Here is a 21,937-nt window from a genome sequence, read left to right as displayed (position 1 = left end):
ATATTTCAGATTTGCACAGAATCTGAAAGATCATTAGGACGAATAATTGCATAACTGTATGTGTGTTAAGGATGCTTCAGAGTTTAGAACTGTATGCCGGTGGTTTCCAAGTGAGTTGTATTAGTTAGTTGCCCTCGATTTACATGTATGTCTTTCTTCAATAAAATATTAACAAAATATCTGTGGTTAGCTTTGTGGGTGCGATTAATTTGTATGCATTTAGTTTAGCACATCACATTCGAGCTCTTGTTTTCTTTTAGTCAAGGTCAACTTGCAGTCATTAGATTGTGGATATGCATACCCTCGAAGATGGCTAAAATCACGCTGAATATTATTTTCACTAATGCAGTTTTGATTTGCAGTAAATGGATAATAGATAAGTATACATTTCTTATGAGGCCTTCTATTATGTAGAAAGTCACACTGAAAGCTAATCTGCTATTTGAAGACCTAAAGATAAAAATTTAAGATTATAAAAGCCTTTCACAAAGCAAAACTTTATTTAGGTATACGATGCTGGTAATTTGGTATATAAGTGTGTCAGATTTAGATTTGATTACCTAAAAGTTAAGATTAAATTTATATTAAACGCTAATATGTTTGTGAGATCCATTGCGTTAATAAGTATGACTAGAGTCTATTGTCAAACATTGTAAAATATTTTTGCAGCATTCAGTAAGTGGAATTCTTGCTTTATATGTGGAGTTATATCGACAAATCTTGCTTTGCTGAGCAATCAATTATCTTTATTCATGTAAAAAGATCTAATGATCAAATGGTGATTGTCTTGTCTTTTGACTGGTGGAATAGTTCTTTTGTAAGAAATTTAATAAAAATTGTTCCTGCCTGATCCCTCAGTTTCATTGATCTTTTCTTACCCATTTTTGTTTAAAGTTGGTGTGTTTTTTATGCACGCTCAACCCAGAACAAAATACCCAAAGATATCCTATTCTCTCTTGATCAAAATCTTCTATGTGCTAAACAGATGGACTGTGTGATCACAAAGACGATTCCAAGGTTCTAGACTCATGCAGATAGTGTCAATTGGTTTGTTGTGATATGCTGGTAATCTCAAGGGGGACTTACATAATTGTTTGAGTGAACCATTCAAATGATTCTATTGATTGCCGACACTCGTAACTTTCTCTTTTTTGAAATAATTTTGCAATAAGTTCTTCTCAATCTTACTTCTACTAAGACGTGGGAGAAAAGGGCAAGAGGGTGAGAGTTTAGGAAGATAATTCTAATGCTACGCTAATCCTATGAACTCTGGAGATAGAAATTGCAAAAGTGGAATTAAAACCAATTCTTGCTTCGCCAAACTCAATAACTACACAAGAACAATGCTATCTTCTAAGGAATTTAAAAGATTTTCATATCGCTCATATTCACCGACATTTTGAACAATTAATATAGCAATAGAAGTTAAGTTTTCACTTACTGGTTCAAGCTAATCTTACAAAATAATTGAAAATCATCCAATTATGAAAAGTATGAACACATCCATTCCACATTAAGCAATTCTATCAAATCCTTCATTCAATCTATCAACTTGAAAATGAAATCTATTCTATTGAGAGCCAAGAAACCATGCTAACTTGCAAAAGTAGACGAAAATTCACCAACAATTGAACAATGAATAATGTCTTAGCACTTAAGAAGTATCACTACAACGATTTCTCAAAAATCTCCCTTTTAACAAATGAGAGGAGGATGGTTTATATAGACACCCCATTACAAAGCAATGGCCTAGATTGATCCAAGATCAACGACCAATATTAAAACATTAAAGCCCTAATTAGGGTTTGTTACAATTGTTATCCAAAGTGGGCCAATGAGAAATAAACAACCACCAAATCCAACTTTCTTCTAGAAGCGGGTGTCCCTTATCCTTTACTTTGGCAGCAAATTCAATGAACCTGGTTACTATGGGGTCGACCTCTTCCATTGGGACACTTGGCATAATGTCGACCTTGTACTCCATCAAGTCCATCTTATCAATTTTCGAAAGCCATCCTCAATGGATAGAAATCAGGATGCCTTTCCAAAATGTTGCTTCTTGATTGGACCTGCAGAAGTGAAGAATTTGCTTTGAACTTTGGTTTTCAGGCTCTCTACATTCATGTCCTTGTCTAGAACTATTTCCTGCTCAAGCACATCGGAGACTGTGATGACGACCTTGTCCTGGATTACTTTGAATGTTCCTTCTATTTTGGCATCGTCAATCTTCATCTTTTCCAAGGAATATTTATGGATTAAGGAATTTTCTTTGCCTTCTTCTTTTCTTCAAGTCTTCGAGCTCCACATGGCCAAGGTCAATATCTCCAACCCTCTTCCATTCCATCATGATCTTGGACTCCAACTTTGGTTCTTTGTTATTGAACTTTATTTGTGTCTTTTTTGAAATCCTTCCTTGAGTTGACATCTACCACTTGAAAATCATGCAAACTTTCTTACTTAAAAACAATAAGGGGGTGGGGGGGAAGGAGGGGTTGATGTTCATTTCCATCTTAGAGTGCAAAGTTTGAAGAAATTTTCAAAGGATAATCCTTAGACTTAATAAAATTTTGGAAATTGAAGCATTTGCCCCCAAAAAGCATAAAAAGTAAGGTGATTTGAAGCGAAACCTATCCTGCAAGTCCAGAATAAATTCTTTAAGGAGTCACTCCAACTTTTATCTCAAGCATGGAAATTGGCTTTGAAATTCTCTTGGAAGATGTCTTGGAAATTTGCAATTTTGAACTTTTTCAACACTTAGCCAATAATTTTCTAGAGTTTTGAAGCAAATTTCATCTTGATTTCAACCTTTTTTGCTTTATTCCTCAAGGCTTAGCCAAAAATTTTCTAGAGTTTTGAAACAAATTTCATCTTGATTTCAGCCTTTTTTGCTTTATTCCTCAACACTTAGCCAAAATTTTCAAATTCTTCCTCTTTTCTTATTCCCTCCCTTGGGTGGACTTCCTATAGTCTTGTGGATAATCCTTGTCGCTTGGAGGAATCTATTATGTTCCTAGGCAAACTTGATGCTCGGCAATCAAGGAATTTCTTCCTTAGGCATTGGATGTTCGTTATGCTTGAACAAGGTTTTTCACCAAGCAATCCATGGCGGACTTTCCTCTTGATTGGAAATTTTCCTATATTGCCATACTGTTACCCCTATTTCAAAATTTGAAATCGTTCTCCTTTAAGATGCAGGCTTGGTGATTTTTCGAAGTTATGTCATGTGTTTTGTCCCTTTTCTAAGTTAGTCGGGGGTTAGAAAGTTCTTAAAGCCCCCTATCGCCCGATGTTTCCCATCTTGTGTTTGGTCGCTCTGTCGCTGGTTGTAGAAAGTTCGCAAGTCCCAACCATAGGTTCATTAGTTCACAATTTCCCCGACTGAGCAACTTGTCAAATTTCCTAGGTTTCGGGGCATCGTCTTTGTGTCAAGTTTTATATGGACTAACGTTTGCCTTGTCAGCAAGAACAAGCTGAATTAAGGGACCATTTAGAAAGGCGAAGTAAATGCAGCATTTAAGGCATGCCACATCATTAAAGTACACGAGCTGGCAGATGATTTTTGAACTGGTCTCCATTCTTCAGAATTCTCTAAGAGTATCGCCTAGCTCGCGCTCATGCAGAGTATAATACAAAATCAGTGGGCAGGCATGTGAGACACGGTGGCAGAGTAGTTGAATTTTGAAACTTTTCTACAAGAGCGAGAAGTGGGAGAGAGAACTCCATTGTGAGAGAAAAATGTTCAGTGTGGTTTGGCCTCTGCAGCTGGTTTTCCATTGGCCGTTCCCTGCACAGATTTGGTTGTTGTTTTTTCTGAGAGATACAACTCTGAGACTTAGGAAATTCGGGCAAAGGGTGGTAAAGTAGTCGCATGAATTAACCCTGAAAGCGTTTCTCGCGCTTTGTGCCTCCCCAAAAAAGAAGCTGCTGAGAATATGTCTATTTTGGCTGGCGAGGAATATTTCCGTGTGCATGGAGACTTCTGCATGAATTGTATAGCCAAAAACTGGCTAAAGTCAGAAAAGGGAGGTAAGTCTTAGCTGCCCACCAAGCTTAAAAGAATGCATTTCAAAGATGAAGTTGCAGAGATAATAGTTCTTTTACACTGTGTTGTTGGTAGTAATTCCATTGATTTTTTTGAATTCTGGGTGTGTCATTTCATTCTTACTATCTATGCTCTTGGAAGTTTCACTAATTGGGCCTCCAACATCAGTTTTGATTTGAATGAGCAATTGCAGAATTTCAGCCAATCCCTAGTCTTTCATATGCGCTCGTATCTTGTTTACATCCTAGCTAGTCAAGAGTCTGCTTGGTCGGGCTTGGAGCTTCATCACCCTTTTCTTGTTTTCACACTTATTTACCAGAAATTTCCTCAGCTAACCTTGCGGGAGAGTATACATGCTTTTTCCCGCATTAATGATGCATTCTCAATGGGCCTAGTCAGAAAATTGGAAGGAAACCTTGGCCTACGGTTTTCCCATGTCTCCGCTGACTTTGTGATGAAGTTTGGAAGCTTTTACACCCAATTTGATTGGTTCTCATACCTTAGAATTGGGGGTTTTGAGAAAGAGCCATTGAAATTGCCCCGTTTTCCCTTTGATTATATTGTGTTTTTAGAAGTATGCTGCCAAATGTCTGTAGTAAATGTGAGATACTTGAATATGGGAAAGAGGGGATACTCTTTTCCATTGTCCACCAGTGTCTTTTGCTGTAAATCTAATGGTGCAGCCAAGGCAGTGGGAACACTTCTAGAGAAGTTTCATTTTTCATCCCTACTAGTCAGAAGCAGCTTTGACAGTAAAGGGTATGTGAGGCATCCTATGTATGGAGCCAAAGGTTATATGCATCATCCTGAGCTTGAAGATTTTTGGGAGGATTGTTTATGAGATGCTGAAGTATTCAAGAGGAGTTATATGAGACTCTCCTTATAGCGGATTCACACCCTTGGTGTTTCTTTCAATGTTCCCGATGATGTTGCTGAAGATGAGGTCATTATTGACCCTGAGTATCATACTGTTGCTAATGCAGTCTCTTTGGAGGTTGATTGGTCCAGAGAAGAAGTTTCAAACCTGATGATTCGTACTGCTCCGGTATTAAGAAGAACATCTGATTGGCTGAATGGCAAATGGAAACAACAGGTTAGCTCTTCTCAAGGTCAGAAGTCTTCATCTCGTAGAGAGCATGGAGCAGTTTCCTCTTCCCCTGTTCAAACACCAACAATTAAGTCTATGGATAGGCCGCTAAGCAAAAGCTCTCAGTCAGGCGGGGATGGAGAAAAGCTAGAAGAGATCACTGCTAAACTGAAGTCCACTTGTGAATAGGATGACCGAGTTATGCCACTCAAAGGAAAGTCGCCCCTCTCTGATTCTGAAGGTATTTATCAACAAATAATTGATGATCAGTCTTTCTTTTCTTTGCTTGAAATCCCCTCCTCTCTTGTACAAAGTACCCTTGGCATTATCAATAGAGGATCAAAATCCGATATGACCTCTCTAGCTTGGTTGAAGACAGAAGTTGCAAAGAAAATAAAAGTTTCAACTCCTATCTCCACTGAAATAGACACAGTTGCATTATTGCTACAAAGTTCCCGTAAACCTAAGAAGGCTAAGCGAATGTCTCAGATTATCTCTGATTCTGTTTCTGGCCACCAAATCTTAGAGATTGCTGATCCTGTTGGGAGTATAGATGTAAGTAATGTAACCGAGAAAGATTATAAGATCAGTCATGTGGATATGGGACCCTCCACCTTAGAAGGGGATGTCTACCATGTCGACTTCTTAGTCCATGCATTGATCAAGAGAGCACAGGAATAGAAGAAGAATCTCGAGCTTCAATCCCAGGTGCAATCATTGAAGGATTTTATTTCATCCTTCATAAATCCTACTGCTGGAGTCTTCAAGTTCACAGGTACAAGGAATTGATCCAAACATTGTAAGAAAAGTCAAAGGTAACTTGGGATATGCCAAAGTTGTCACTGATTGGATTGATGAAATGTATAATGTTGGTGTCAATTATATCACTAAGTTCAGAACGTTGTAATATTTGGAATAAAATAAAGGAGTTGTTAACAGAGTTGCAACAGGTTACAAGAGAACATGTGAGCATTTTTGTGCTCTCGAAGGAAATCACGGAGCTCATGTCATTGAGTCATGGCATATTAACCACCAAGAAAATAGTTGGTCATCCTAGAGAGGTTAATCTCATTTGGCGTGATGCTTTAGATTGGAAGGAGAAAATCTATCATGACTATATTGATGACATTGACAAGGCCCTGAAGCACTACTTGAGTGATCTGCTGAAAATAAAGGAGAACCTCTACGCTCTAGATGTTGACGTTATGGACAGTTTCAAAGAGAATGTGTTGGAACTTAGTGAAATGATGCGTCAATTCAAAGAAAATTATCATAAGAATGTTAGGGACCCTTAAAGCATATCTTTGGAATCTTTTAAGGCATTGGGTCGCCTATAAATACACGTCTCTACCTTTGAATCCGAAATGGACGAGATGCACAAGAACATAGCTGCTACTGATGGGTTGGTTGCAAAATGGAAGACAAGGTTGTAGATCACTACTGTATCAAAGGACCTGAATATGGAGCCAGCTATGAACAGGTACTGTGAATATAGACAAAAGATCAAAGCTCAGGAGGCAGCACGTGTTGAGCAGGAGGTGATGATTGTTGAAGATGGTGAACCGGAAACTAAATAGGTGGTGACGGTTTCTTGTTTAATGTTTTAATTATTTTTCTTGATCATTGGTTGGGAAGGCCTAAATACTTTCTGTAAATAACGGTTTTCTTCAAGAAACCATTATCTTTCATGTTTTAAATATTTGGACTTTGTTTCTGATTAGGATCTTTTGGGCAAACTTTCTTTTTCTCATAAGAACAAATGTTTTATGCATGTGGTTGTCTGCTATTTTAATATAGAAGAACTACGGGTGGCTTTCATATATTCATAATCTTTGAATTATGGTGTGTGAATGCTTTTCTATTCTTTGAAATGGATGTCAGTTGGTGAATTTATATTGAAATGGTGGATGATTTGAAATTTCAGTTATTGTGTGTTGTGCGATGCACACACTCCCTGTCGCCGACAGGGTCCCCTTCGTTTCTTTTCCAGCCTCCATTTTGCCAAGTTTCGAATTTAATTTTTATCCGCCATTTTGGGATCCAACAAGTAGTAGTGAAGCAGTGAGCTATGTATCCATTAGGAGATGGGGCATCTGTTAGTTTTAAGTCGCATGGCCTGAGAGTCTTGCGCAGAGAGTCTCGCAATCTGAATGCTTAAAATCAATCCAAGGGAGACTAGTTTTAGCACAAGCCTGAAAATTGGCTAAATAGGCAAGGGTGTTAGTTGTCCCTGGGTTTGCAAGATCGCTTTAAGAGCCAAATTTGGTTTCAAGGTCAGGCTTTTCAAAAGGGTCTTCTAGCCCGAAATTGCAAGCATAAAGGGCATTTCACTTTCTAAGTTTTCAAACTCCCTGTTTACCCCAAAAATCACCTGATAAGGAGAAAATGCTAAAAGTTTTAAAGCTTGCAAAAGTGCTTTCCATGCCGAAAATGAATATTGCCCAAGTCATGAGGTAAGTGGAACTTAAAACTTTTCAAAAATCACAAATAAAGGAGTAGGGTGTTGAAAGTGAAAAGTTTACGAATCGTCTTCCCAGCCTGAAAATGGGCAAACATCAGTGAAATCGCAAAGTCGCCAAAAGGAAAAGGACGTTTTAAAAGTTTGCATTTTAGTCTTTCTGCCAGAAAACATCAAATTCGTGAAAATACCCATCTAGCCGAAAAACTCATGAAAAGGTGTTAAGTCTTAAAACTTTTCAAAATAACCTTTTGACCCGAAAATCGCAAATCGATTGAAAAGGCGATAAAACTTTAAACACTTTTCAAAAATCGCTTCCCAGCTCGAAAATACCAATATTTTGAAAAAGGTGTTAAGTTTTTAAAGTTTGCAAAAAGGTCATTTAGCCCGAAATTGGGCAAGAGCAAGTAAAATCGCGAGTTTTCTCTTTTTTTTTTGGCATTCCCTTCTTTTTTGCCGACAATGCCAAACCAAGTGAAAGGCATTATAAACTCCAAACCTTGCAAAAAGCCCATTTTGGCCGAAAAGCATGAAGGTAATGAAAAGGAGTCGAACACAAACAAAAATTGGTAAATCGCCTCCTAACCCCGAAAATTGCGAAAATCGGTAAGGCGTTTTAAACTTTGACATTTGCAAAAGGGCCTCATGGGCCCAAAACGCGGACCAAGTAAAGGTAAGGCGTTATAAACTTCGAAAATTTGCAAAGTGGCCTTGTGGGCCAAAAATGCCAATTCGCAAAAAAGCGTTAAAACGTCTATAACTTTTCAAAATCGCCCTCTTGGCTGAAAAAGCGGAGTGCAAGGCAACAACGTTAAACATTAAAAAAGGGCTTGCAAAAAGTGCTCTTAGCTGGAAATCGCAAATAAAGGGGTTGGGTGTAAACTTTTCCATGTTTGCATCTCCTCTTTTCAGTCCGAAAATCACCAAACATCATGAAATCACAAATCATAAGAAAGGCGTTGAAAATGGAAAAGTTTGCAAAAGCTTGTTTTGTCCCGAAATTGGGCAAACAGGGGAATCCCGCGGGTTATATGTGAGGCGTTTAGTCTCGAAACCCCGAAAATCGCAAAGCACAAAAACCGCGAAAGTCTACATTCTATCCTGTTTGGCCCAAAAATTGCTAAGGCGTCCAAGATCGCATAGTAGAGAAGGCGTTTTGCAAAGTGGCCCTTTGCCCCGAGAATCGCCATAGTAGTATATACATTTAACTTTGGAGCATTTTCAAAATGCTGTCCAGCCCGAAAATACCAATCACGGAAGAGGTAGAGTGTTAAACTCTCATTTTTACGAAAACCCTTGCATTCTGAAAACGCAAGTTAGGGGAAGATAAGGCGGCATTTTACCTCAGTAGTTCGCAAAGCCTGTCAGGAAAATTAACCTTGAAATGTAAAACTCAGACTAAGGGAAATTTTGAACATCTCAAAAAATTGAACTTAGGCAAGACTCTTCTCCGAGTGCGAAAATCGACAATCATTAAACACCCAAGCCTTGAACTACAACCAAGTAGCGAATTTTAAACAGAGCCAACTTAATTTCTTATTTCAAATAATGTTTCACTTCCAGTTAATTAAGCTCTTTTATTAAAGCGTCGCGTTTTTTTTCGAATTCCTATTGATCTTTGGTTTTATACGCTAACATCATCCTCTATTTTGACTAACCTGTTCACTTCCTTCATCTCGTCTCGCAATCCGTGTCCGCTTGTGCAGGATAAATGCCTAAATCAGCGATAGAGTCCTCTAAAACCCCTGGTGCAACCAGAACATCTCAAGTTTCTAAATCTGACATTCCCCGCAAAGGCGAGAAGATGAAGTACCAGTACCAAAAAGGAGTTAGGGAGTCGAAAGTCCAGAGCATATGGGAGAGCATAGTTGAGATTGATTTGGGCCACATGGACATACAGGATTTCAGAAACAGGGTATATTCTCCTAACGCCTATGGCAAACCTAGGTGGATGATGGAAAGTGGTATCGCTCAGGCAGTAGGTTTCCCTCCATCCGTGCAAAATTATGAGCTAGTAGTTGAGGCTGCCAGGCATTATCACCCAGAGACCAGATTAGTGGTCCTAGAAAATATGGTGCTAGTTGACTTCACACCTGAGGCCATTGGGGAAGCATTTGATATCCCATTTACCGATAATCCCATTGCCACAACTATAGATGAGGCACAGGTTGCTTACGACATGAATCCTGCTAAATGCAGGACATTGATAAACGAAGAATGATATAAAGAGAGAAGACCTCTGAGCATTAGGATCAGTAAAAAGACCCCCAAAAGTGACTTTCATAACGAGTATGGTGATATGGTCACCTTACTCAGCCAGGTTATGGGACTCCCTTAGTCTAATTTTTTTGAAGAGTGGATGTTCTACTTTACGGAGCAGGTCTTTGCTGGGAAGTCCAAGTTCGTCTGGGCTCAGATCATCAGTGATAATATCCATACATAGTTAGTCGAACTTGAGGAAAAGAAGTACTTCACCATGGCTTCCTACCTGATTTACATGTTTGCCCGACACCAGCAACTGACAAGATTAATCAAGAAGGGTGAAATCGGGAACGACCCAAATTAGGTCAAGGTGTATGAATGCTACCCTCAACTGCATTACTATGACATAGCTCAAAGAGAAAAGAATAGCGTTGCTTATGCAATTGGTCAGTATGAGCGTGTCAATGACGCCTTTACAATGTGCCTAGTCAGGTTAATGCAAGGAGGATTGCACATAAAGCTCTCAGAGAAGGCCACCATTTTGGTACATAAGTATGGCGCATGGTATATTCAATTCCCTAGGTTCACCTATATCAGGATAGTTGGCTTTGAGGGAGCTCCATTTCGACTTCCACGCTATCCGACAAACAAAATGGTCCTTATGGAAGTCGCAAGGCAAGCACATCCAGCAGGCAGCTTACTCAAAGATAAGAAATGGTCTAGATTCACCTTCCCCATGATCTTGGGTGCCCTCGATGTGCATTTCAAGAATTCGGTACAAGTTGATGAGTCACTTGCTGAATTAGCATCTTATGGCCTATAGGAACATTTCCCAAGGAAGTGTTTCGATCATGACAATTTGGCAAAGAGAGCCTATGGCAGGCGCTACAGAGCGAAGGCATCAATAGAGGATTATTGGAGCAACTGTTCTGATGACTATGAGGTCCGATGACGTGAGTATTCTAGGCCAAGTGTGTAGCAAATGCGGCTTTATGAGTACTGTCGAGTCCCAGATCATGTAACAGATTATGGCAATTGCTTGCATGTCCAAGAGTTTGAGGTAGTTAAATACCTTTTGCCAGCCATTGATTGGACTCAAGATCCAATTATTGATTTTGAGGCAGTCATGGAGGCTCCAGGAAGGTATACCAATCACTGGCTATCCCAGCAAGTCGAGAGACTGATCCATGAAGGGATTCAATTTACATACAATATGATGGGTAGTCTCGATTCCCAATCTTCAGAGGATGAGGGAACCTCAAGTGCACCGAAAGAAGAGATTGAGAAACCCGAAAAGAAGAGGAAGAAAGCCAGAGCCAATAGAGGGACTCAGACATCAAAAATAACTAGAAGGGAAAAGATCCCTATCAGGAGGCCGAAAGTCAGTTTGTCATCCAAAGACCCCAGTTCCGAGGATGACGTAGTTGAGCTTGACTATATACCTGCTCCGCCCTCCCAGAGTGATGTTGATGCATTTGAGGCTAATTATCCTCCAGCACAAGGTGAGCTAGATGCAGAGGTCAGGATCGTTGGTTCTGATGAACCTAGAAATCAAGTTGAGGAGGGAGAAATTCCGCCTAATCAAGAGGTTGGTAAGCGTGAGCTCACACATGGGAGTCGGCATGAATTACAATTGAATAGCGCCGACAAAGATGACACCACTGTTGAGGGAGAACAAAAGGGGGATGAGACCCAGGAGCCCGACAAAACTGAAGAGCAACCATCACAAGGGGATACCCGATAGTTGTTCAGTGAGGTAGGGGAGAACTCAGCTATGAGTAAAGGATTAGATACTGCATCCGTTCCTTCTATGATAGATCAATTGCAGATAGGCAGTGAGCTAGATGAAACCTCCAAGGAACAAAGTGGGAATTTGGCAATAATATCTAGACAGACCATCCCTCAAGACTGGTTAATTGCTCGTGCACAGCGGAAAGAAGCCGTCAAGCCACCTATCAACTTGGAGGATATCTTCTCTCGCATTGGCCGATTATAGCATTACAACCATCCCAATAGGGCAAGCCACCAAAGAGAAAGAAAGGGAAGAGTTCAAGGATTCTGTGCAAAATATGCTTAGACAACTCGATGAAATGACTGTTGAGAGGGACATGTACTGAGTTCGTGCTGAGCAAGCTGAGGGATACATTGATCACTTGCAGAAACCATTGCAACATGCCCCAGAATCCCATGTTCCCCCATTGGCATTGGCACAAAGGACTACAACCAAGTTTGAAGGAGTACGTGATATCGCCAAGGCCGTTAGGGAATGGATTCGGGACATTAAGGAAAAGGGAGAGCGGATTATTGAAGACGTAAAGGAAATGGCCCACAACCGAGAAACCATTCTTGTCAAATTGTTTGAAGTAAAGGAGTGTTTCAAGGTCCATGGGGTGGTTGGTACAATTCTTCCCCTCATAAGAGCTCTTTTCTGGACCCACATGTAGATTCCCACATTGTTCGCTATCTTGGATCCTTATGACATCGGCGTTTTTAAAGAATGGTACTGGACTGCCAACATGAAGAATGACACAAAAGATACCATTAATAAAGAGCAGGAGGAATGCGAGGAGATTTTGAAAAACATGAGGGATCTTGGTGGAGAGATCCTCCGATCAATGGTTCTAGGCTGGAAAAATAGTTTGTTAGATGATCAAGTACAACCAGACTGGGAGGATAGATTGAGAATTGATAAGGTCGCATACTCCATGGAGGACCTAGAATTTGCCAGTGGGTTGCATTCAGACATATTAAGTTTTGAGGCTCATTGGTCCGACTAGAAGGATGGGTTGAAGCATGTAGATCACCACTTAGAGGGTATGCAATATAAAATACGCCATCCTCCTATGCCCCAAAGCATGGTGTTGTTCTAGCTATGCATCAGATTTCAGGAATATGTCTGGGCAGAGCGTACAGCAGGTCGGGATATCTAGAAGGAGTATTTGCACAGTGAGGATGAATTTTTGGAAAAAGGGTCTACAACAGAAAAGGAGGAAGTGCTTTCCTAAAGTGCAAGTTTCTTTGAAAATCTTAAAATGCACTTTTTAGGCATAAAGTTCATTTCTAATTGCCAAAACAGTTGTAAATCTTGAGCTCCGTGCATGTGCACTTTTGGAGCAGCTTTTTGGGTAGTATGCAATATAAAATACACCATCCTCCTATGCCCCAAAGCATGGTGTTCTTCTAGCTATCCATCAAATTTCAGGAATATGTCCGGGTAGAGCGTACAACAGGTCGGGATATCTGGAAGGAGTATTTGCACAGCGAGGATGAATTTTTGGAAAAAGGGTCTACAACAAAAAAGGAGAAAGTGCTTTCCTAAATTGCAAGTTTCTTTTAAAATCTTAGAAAACACTTTTTAGGCATAAAGTTCATTTCTAATTGCCAAAACAGTTGTAAATCTTGAGCTCCATGCATGTGCACTTTTGGAGCAGCTTTTTGGGTAGTTATTGATTACCTTTTTGGTAGTTATTGTTTCTCCTTTTGTTGTTGCTGATATTTTGCCTCCCATTTATGGGTATGGGCAGTTTTGATAGAGGATGAATTTGGCCCACTTGTTTAAGTTTAATCTTGGCCATTCATCCATTTTTTGGAATTCTATATAAATGACTTAATTCCTCCTTTGAAAGGCAGAAAACAAAGATTGTTGCAAAAACTCTGGCGAAATATATACAGGATTTAATGGATGTTAAAGCTGTGTTTGTTTTACTGTGAGTGCATGGTCCTCTTCTCCATTTATTTCATATTCTGCAACTGTATTTAATTTCAGACAATTATTTATGCATGTATTTGATGGAAAATCTTGGTTCATACCATTAGGAAATAGTTGATTATTGTTTCCTTTGCATGGTTAGTCTGATCCCCCTTTGTGCTAAGTTCGGTTATTAGATTTGGATGAATGGGTGTAAGAGTATCATTCGTATCTAAATAACTTGAAAATTCAAAATCCTTAGATGATTGCATTGGTTTTTACCTAGTTGTGCTAATTGGCTGGCAAAGTAATTTCTAGTTATTTTAAGACTTCCGTCTATGTGTTGAAATATGTTGTCTTAGTTAAAATTAGTTAGCTGTTCTTATTCACTCTTTATCCTTATCCCTCCTTTTTTCCTTTTTCATTTAAGAAACCCTCCAGTCGAGCTGGAATGACATCAATTAGAAGCAAATCGGATGATATAGGACTGTAAAACTTTAGGGAACCTGTACGAAACCAATTCCGTCTAACCGTAAGTCCCCTTTGTGTTTCCAACATAACACATCAACTACTAAGCTATCCTGCAGTCAAGACGTGACAACCGAAACATTGAGGTCATCCCCATTGATCAAATTAACATAGCATTAGGGATTTCCCTATCTCAAGAGGATAGGATTCTTAGCATTTCTATTCTGTGTTGGCCGGATGGAGTCGTAGTTCCGTGACTTAAGACGCGTCAACACTGTGGAATATTATCTGTGAATGGTGTTTCATAGTGGCTTTATGTTTGAAAATATGAAAAATCCTAAAAATAGTAGTTAGTATTGTGAATGCCTTTACAAAGCTTTTTGGTTAAAAACTCTTTCCTTATTTGCTTTCGGGTTAAAAGCATACGAGTTGTTAACTTATTCATTGAAAATCATTAGAAGGTAGCTGCCACCTTGTAAAATAAATAGAGAATCAGTCAGTTAATAGTTTGTTAGATTGGTTCAATTGTGGTTACATTTGTTATCTCTGTGAGCGTGAGAATATAGAGTTAGGTGACAAATCTGTTAACCAACACATACTTAGCCCAAATTTTTTTTCGAATTTATCCACTTTCGCCTTGGGCGAATTTTCTTTTTGCTTTTGACCTTTGCTTTAATTCTCAATGGTAATCTTTTTGGCTTTCCTCTAGAAGCTTCTTTCTATGGAGAACTTCATCTTGTTTTCCACAGTCTGTACTCAGGCAAATTTATGAATTTTTCTCTTTTCAAAATATCAATACTTAGCCATAATTTTAAGTTTTTCTTCCCAAGATACTAACACTTAGCCACTTTTTCTCACCTATCTTTTCCTTGGGCGAACTTGGTGCTCAATTGGAAACTTTTCCATCTTGGAGCGGACTTGCTAAGGAGATAAGAAATCTTAGTTTCGAGTTTTCCTTCTCAAGGTACTAACACTTGACCACTTTTTCTCATCTATCTTTTCCTTGGGCGAACTTGGTGTTCAATTGGAAACTTTTCCATCTTGGAGTGGACTTGGTGTTTGATTGGAAACTTTTCCATCTTGGAGTGGACTTGGTGTTCAATTGGAAACTTTTCCATCTTGGAGTGGACTTGCTAAGGAGACAAAAAATCTTATGCTTTGAAGGGCGGACTTGACCTTGTTTGAGAATTTTCTTCACTTACCTTGGGCGAGCTTCACTCCTAGTCAAGAATTTCATCTCCACGCCAAAACACTTAACCAAATTTTTTATTTCTCCCCAAGGTATCAACACTTAGTCAATTTAGTCAATTTTCTAATCTTTTCTTTTATACTTAGGTGAATTTTCTTGTGCTTTCAACTTTTTTGCTATAATTCACCTTATCGTTCAACAATACTTGGGTGAATTTAATCTTTGCTTTTACCCTTGCTTTAATCCTCTTCTCTTCAACACCTAGGCGAATTCTTTTTGATTCCAACCTTTGCCTTTTTTACCTATACTTAGCAAAATTTGGATTTTCCCCTCTTATTATCCCCTCCTTTGGCGGACTTCACACTTGGTTAGGAATTGATTCCATACATGGTAGAGCGGACTTTGCTAGTTGAGGAACTTTTCATGTGTCTTGGGCGGACTTGGTCATGGATCAAAGAATTTCTTCATGGACGAGTTATTTTGATGATTTAAACAATGAAATTTCTCGATCTTGAGTCCAGACTTAGCCCTTTTTTTGTGATCTTCAACTAGCCTTTTTGGAAATTATCCTCTAGATTTGAAAGTTTGTTCTGGATGAATTCTCTTGATTTAACATCTTTCCTCACTCGACGACCGCCTGCGTTCCCGAAAAAAAAGCAAAAAACAACTTTCTACTTTAAAAAAAAAAGTAGACCGAAAAAGCAAGTTGCCGAATTGGCCCCAGGAAATTGCGATTTTACTCCTTCGACCTATCTAAGCACATTTGTTGTATCAGAACGCTCTTTTGACCATTCCTTCTCCTTACTGAACTTGGTGACTCCAAATTTCGAAAAACTTGACTCATTTGCAAAGGTGAGAAATCGGAGACAGAACCCTAAGACATCAAAACACTACCCTAAAAAGCAAAAACAAGGGGGTCCTCATTTGCAATGGGGCGATGTGTAAAAATGTTACAACGAAGTCCTATCATGGTTCTTAGCTTTTTCAAGTGTTGAATTTTCCTATATTCTGAGTGGACTTTGGATAGGCAGTTTATGTGTGGAAATGGGACCTTGGAATGTGTTGACGTGGCTAAAGTCGCATCGGTGCAACTCTATCCGGCCAATGCAAAATAGAATAATCTCACCAAGTATCCTATCCTCTCTTGTATAAGGAAGCCCTAATGCTGCTTTTAATCGATCAGAGGGGACAACCTCAAGGTTCCAATTGTTAGTTCTCGACTCCGGGATAACTCAACGATCAATGTTTTTTTTGCTGGGAGCACAAGGGGCCTTACGTTTTGCAACAAGCTTGTCTGAATCTGATTCTCGAACTGGGAAATAAAATCAAAAGGGAAAGGTTTAGGAAACCTAAAATTAACAAGGTCATGTGCAGGTAGACGGATTCAACATAACCAATCCCTGCTTGGCCAGAATAGCTCACAACCTCGCAAGAACGGTGCAATCTTCAAGGGGACTTGGAAGATTTTCAGACTGCAGGAGAATGGCTAAGCACCCAATTCTGGCGTAGCTTAGACGGACACCTGCAATTGAACTAAACATAATTAAAGGCTCAAACTAACCATACACAAGAACATACAATCAGTATATCCTCAATGGTGTGAGCCTGAATCCATCAAATACCTGCACACCCAAAAGAAAGATCTATCTAAAATGCTGAAAGAAACCATGCACACAGACTAAAACCAAGATGATAAACACCAAATCAATGTCCATTATATTGATTCCAGCTGCCTATTACAACAATTTCTGCAACATCTATATGGTACTCGTAAAATTTAACCTTCTACAATCTAACCTATTCTAATTGAAACCTAATAGTCTAACTAGAGTCTAACCCTTTACAAAGAGAGGCAACCTGCCTTTTATAGATTTTACAATTTGAATTGGTGGCCAGGATGGACTGCATCCAAGGGCCCTGGTCTACCTTCTAGAAGCTAACAACTTTAACCCATGCCCACTCAATTTTCAATTATCTACCCAACCACTATCTCAACTGCCTACCACTATTTGGCTTTAATTTTGTCAATTTGGCAGTTAGACATAACAGTCCACAACTGACCTGTGTTCCTCTTTGTTTCAAAATATCTTGAGTGGGACCCACAATCAGCCTTTACATTAAACAATTTCAGTTTTTAGGAACTGAACTTCTGGAATTAAATCCAGCTATGCATTTCTGAGAATGCATACACTTGTAGCATTCAAAGTATTCTTTGTCTTTATCTCGTTGGTGAACTTCATCTTGTTGTCCGGTGGTGGCGCGTTTCTTCGTGCTTCGTCTTGCGCTCTATGGTGCAGTCCTGCATTTCCTCTTCCGACATTGGTTGCGATCAAGGCTCCTTGACGTTTCAGGGTTTCTCTTGGTTCTTCCCGACGACATTTTCGTGCGAACAATCAATTTCACCTTTAATTAATCAATTTGACAAATATTAAATTTAACTTTAACGTTTGGCTTCGTCTTGGTGGAGTTCAGGTTTGAGAAGTTCTTTGTGAAATGTATCTTTTAAATGTCTCTCCTCAAACGTGAAATCCGATCCTTCGTCTTGATTTGTTCTCCAACTTAGACGAAATTTAGGCCTGAGAGGTGAACTGCGAGATTTTAAGTTCAAGCCCTTTTAAGAAGCATATCCAATTTCGAACGCTTCACCTAAAATGTGAGATTTTGGCTTTCTATTTTAACATCACCCTTGATGAAATCTAGGCTTTGGAGAAGAAAGAAAGACTTACATTTCGCTTTACAATTTTAATGAAATAGCCAAACTTTAAAACCTTCCCCCATTATAAAACTCGACAATTTTAGTTAAAATGAACGATTTTGGTTTATATTGCCTTAGGCTTTCAAATTTCGGCCTAAAAGGCCAAATTGCGATTTTGGTTTGGCCTCTTCACTTAATTACAAAGTTTGCCCTTTGTTTAATGATGAAATTCGGCCATTTTCTGGAAAATGCGCGAACTTGTTCTTTTCATTTTCAAATGCCCAACTTTGCCTGGAGAATTTTGGGACATTTGGATGAATTGCATGATTTATGGTTTTGGACGTATTTCACTTATTCTCCATTTTCGCCCTATAGGTGGAATTTGTGATTTGAAACTCATTTATTTTCGGTTTGATTGGTGAAATGCGCAACTTAGGGCTCTAGGGGGTTTTTGGCCTGTTAGAGTATTTCAAATTTACCCTCCATTTCACCTTTTCGGGCAAATAGGGAAGATGGCGAGATTGGGATTCCATTCCCCCTTTTTGACTTATGAGGCAACTTTGTGAAATTCGCGAATTTAGTTTCGGCTTGTTTGGGGATTTTGCAGATTTGAAGCCTTCTTTTGCACGATTTTGATCTTTTGAGCAATCTCAACCTGAATGACGACGCAATCTTGATGTCTTTTACTTCTTTTTCAGCCAAAATGCTTTCCTTGCGATTTTAACTTCTTGGCCTAAAGGCCAATAGTGCGTGGTTTAACTTTCTTCCTCTCCTTTTCGTCTTTTAAGCCGACTTTGCATGAATTCGTGGTTTTCGGGCCTTATGGACATTTTGTGAGGTTTCGTGTATTTTCGGTCAATAGAGCTCTTTAGCGAACTTTATCTCCCACTTCGGCCTGGGAGGCCGATTTTCCAAATTTTCTCTGAATTTCGGGCTAAATGGCGAGTTTTGAGAGATCTTTTTAAAAAAAATGTGGACCTCACGTTTTAGTCATTCAACATAAAAGTTTGGCTATATTGGTCGCTTTGCCAGCTCTATTTCAAATTTCGGCCCCAGAGGTCGACTTTGCCCATTTGAGCTTGCATTTTGGTATTAAGAAGCCGATTTTGGGCCTCTATGGTTGAATTTCAGGTCTCAAGGCCGATTTTTGAACTTTCTATCATTTCGACCCTTTAGGCCAATTTTTCTTGGTCTTCAGCTTTCCGCCTATGGGGTGAAATGGTGAACTTGGGAAGAATTTGGAGGCAATGAATGGATTGGATTTTGCCTCGGGCTTTCTCTTATACGAAGACTTCAAGCATGGGGGTCTCCTGTCAAAGACGGGGATGGGGTGCAGAATGCACAACAGAATGTACTAGCAAGAGCAAGCCAATTTATTCTACGCATTTCTTTTGTCATAATTTAGTACAAAGCTAAGTGATGACCAGAATGTTATTTTAGATACACTGATTGAATTTGTCTACATCTTTTAACTATTAAATTCTTTTGATGTGATACAGGTAGGTGTTGTTACAAAACAAAGTTCAGAATTTCGAGTTCTATCAACAGAAGAGATTGATGAGCATCTGACAGCAATCAGTTAGCGGGACTAGGTTTGTTGTCTGAGAAAATATACATATTACATATTGCCAAAGAAAACTGCAGCTCCAATTGCTTTACTCATTTCTTCAGAAAGTCCAGTGCAGAAGTGCCGTGTATTGGTGACAGAATGTTCTTGAAGTGCCAATCTCATGAATTTTCTGACATTTATATATTTTTACATCTTGACTGGTAACTCCAAATTTTCTTTCTATACAATTGAAAATTGAATTTTTGAAGGCTTCATTTTTCAGATTTGTACCAGTGGTTCCTATGCAAGTGTTCTATTTTCAGCTTTTCTCCCACACTATCAAATCCAATATATAACAGGAGAATATTTTGAATTGTCGTTATCTATTTTCCATATATTATATGTGCGAGCTAACCGTACTGTCTACGGTTCTATTTAAGCATGTTTTATGTCGGGGGAAGTGAATTGGCACATAGAAATTTTTTCTAAAGCTGAATTGCAAAGAAAATCTTATTTCTTATTACTAATTTCTAATATTTTAACTTCTGGTAGTAATATGGTTACTGGTATTTAATGTACAGCTGAATTGCAATTACAGAAAACACATCTTAAAACTAATTGTTTCTTAGATCTATATTTTTCAGTTTCAATAAAAGTAAATATATTTTATATAAGATTCCACTTAAAGAGTGACAAAGAAATTGAAACATCACATCAGCTAATATTTTTGGATACTACAAAGATACATCATAACCAGGGAGTTCTTAGGAATGCAAGAAGAGGTCTTTAAAACCAGAGTCAGTTATCACTGATGCAAGAAGAGGTCGTTAAAACCAGAGTCAGTTATCACGGAGTTCATGGAAGAGAGAAATTAGGACAAGGCCATCAGTTTTTTTTATACATGATATGCCCTTAAATAATTGCAGAAGAATTTTAAACTGAGTCTGTTATGGCAACAAGTGAACGAGTCGTTTCTACTTTGAAACTTTACAAATACCCCTATACAAGTGAAGAGTCATTTCTATTACAGAAATTTTTATCTTGGTGGAATGGTAATCTGTTTAAAATACACATGTGATCGTGAAGCAAGAGAGAATGCTAATTAATAACAAACAAAATGGTTTTGATTAGCTAAGTAGAGATTTTGACGAACAAAAAAGTCCAGCAAAACGTCAAACAAAAATCATAGAACAACTACGAAATTACAAGAAACAAGGCTTAGCTAAGTAGAGATTTTGATGAACAAAAAAGTCCAGCAAAACGTCAAACAAAAATCATAGAAAAAAAACAGCCCAAAATTAGTGGTTTGTAGAAGTGTTCCAAATGTTTTTGCTTGACTGTAATATAAAGATCTCTCTCACTAAGAATTATTTTCTTTGTAACAGGGAACCCACATCTAACCCCAAATCATTATAAGAGGTGTCCAATGAAGAAGAAACAATAGGAAATTTTCCCCTATAAACGATCTTCTGAATCTCTTCAACAGAAGTGTTAGACTCATCAAAAGTAGGAGTTTTTTCCTTTTATCCCCAAACAACATGGTTTTTTTAATTCCTAAGCGAGTAGCAGTAGAATATCCCACTTTGCTACAAGATTGACAAATAACGAAAGAGCCTTCAATTTTAAATTGTTGCACCCAATTACTGAATTTAGGAGATAAAGTAATATGATGTAATGTCCTGTTGTGACCTTTTTCACACATCGCCCCATTGCAAATGAGGACCCTCCTTTTTTCCTTCTTTCTGGGGGTTTTATTAGAGTCTTGTGACCTTCCTGCTTCAATATTGTCAAGTTTGTCAATTTGAGTGGCTTGAGTTTTGAGCATTATGAGTCAGTGTGTGCAAGCCATGGTTGGAACAGAGTCTAGACGTCGTCATTGTGTCTAGAAAACCCAAAGGAAGAAGATCGCAATTGATTTGAGCTAATTTGGACAACTTTCTATTTTTGGAAAGTTTTTCTTTTTTGTTTTTTCCTTTTTTTAAGGAAGTTTCGTTTTTTGGCATTTTGAGCGTGATCCCCGAAATGGCTATTTTTAGAAAGTTTTTCCTATTTTTTTAGGGAACCTTGTTATTCTCTATTTTTAGAAAGTGGATCTAGGGTTTGCACTGTTCACATTGAAATACACCGAAATAATTGACAATTTTTTTCTAAAATCTAAGTTTCGATCCAAAAAGCCAATTTCCTAAATTTTAGGAACCCCGAGGAATTTGATGGATGAATGAAGTATAGTTTTCAAATTTCAAGATAATTCGGTAAAATTTGCACAAGTTATGGAGATTTCAGGTTTTGATCATGTGATTCATGAAGTTCATGAAGTCCGCCTTGAAAATGATGAAGGGGTTCCTAACATCAAGAAAGTCCACCCTTGGTTAAGGTTGTGCTTCCTAAGATCCACCAAGTTCGCCTTGTTGGTGCACAAAGTTGATAAAGTCCGCCTTTGGAAAGGTGAGGTGGGTCATGATCTTCACAAAGGCTGCCCTATCACGAGTTGAAGTGCAAGTAAGGGTTGAAGTCCGCCTTGCCTTGAGTGAAAGAAAGTCCACCTTGATGTATGGTGCC

At 38.7% G+C, this 21,937-nt stretch overlaps 1 protein-coding gene across 3 annotated transcripts in view; it reads left to right on the top strand.

The window, feature by feature from the left end:
• LOC131064551 (proteasome subunit alpha type-6) overlaps nucleotides 1–19,694 on the top strand; it is a 29,171-nt gene extending 9,477 nt beyond the window's left edge. For all 3 annotated transcript variants that reach the window (XM_057998713.2, XM_057998714.2, XM_057998715.2), the window contains exon 5: nucleotides 19,329–19,694. In XM_057998713.2, coding sequence (XP_057854696.1) covers nucleotides 19,329–19,387 — 59 coding nt within the window. In that variant the 3' untranslated portion in view covers nucleotides 19,388–19,694. The remainder of the gene's footprint in view (nucleotides 1–19,328) is intronic.
• The last annotated feature ends 2,243 nt before the right edge of the window (nucleotides 19,695–21,937 follow it).

This window comes from Cryptomeria japonica, chromosome 4 (assembly GCF_030272615.1).
Source record: "Cryptomeria japonica chromosome 4, Sugi_1.0, whole genome shotgun sequence".
Classification (NCBI taxonomy): domain Eukaryota; kingdom Viridiplantae; phylum Streptophyta; class Pinopsida; order Cupressales; family Cupressaceae; genus Cryptomeria; species Cryptomeria japonica.
The sequence above is the reverse complement of the archived record's forward strand: the minus strand, read 5'-3'. Positions and strand labels throughout refer to the sequence as shown.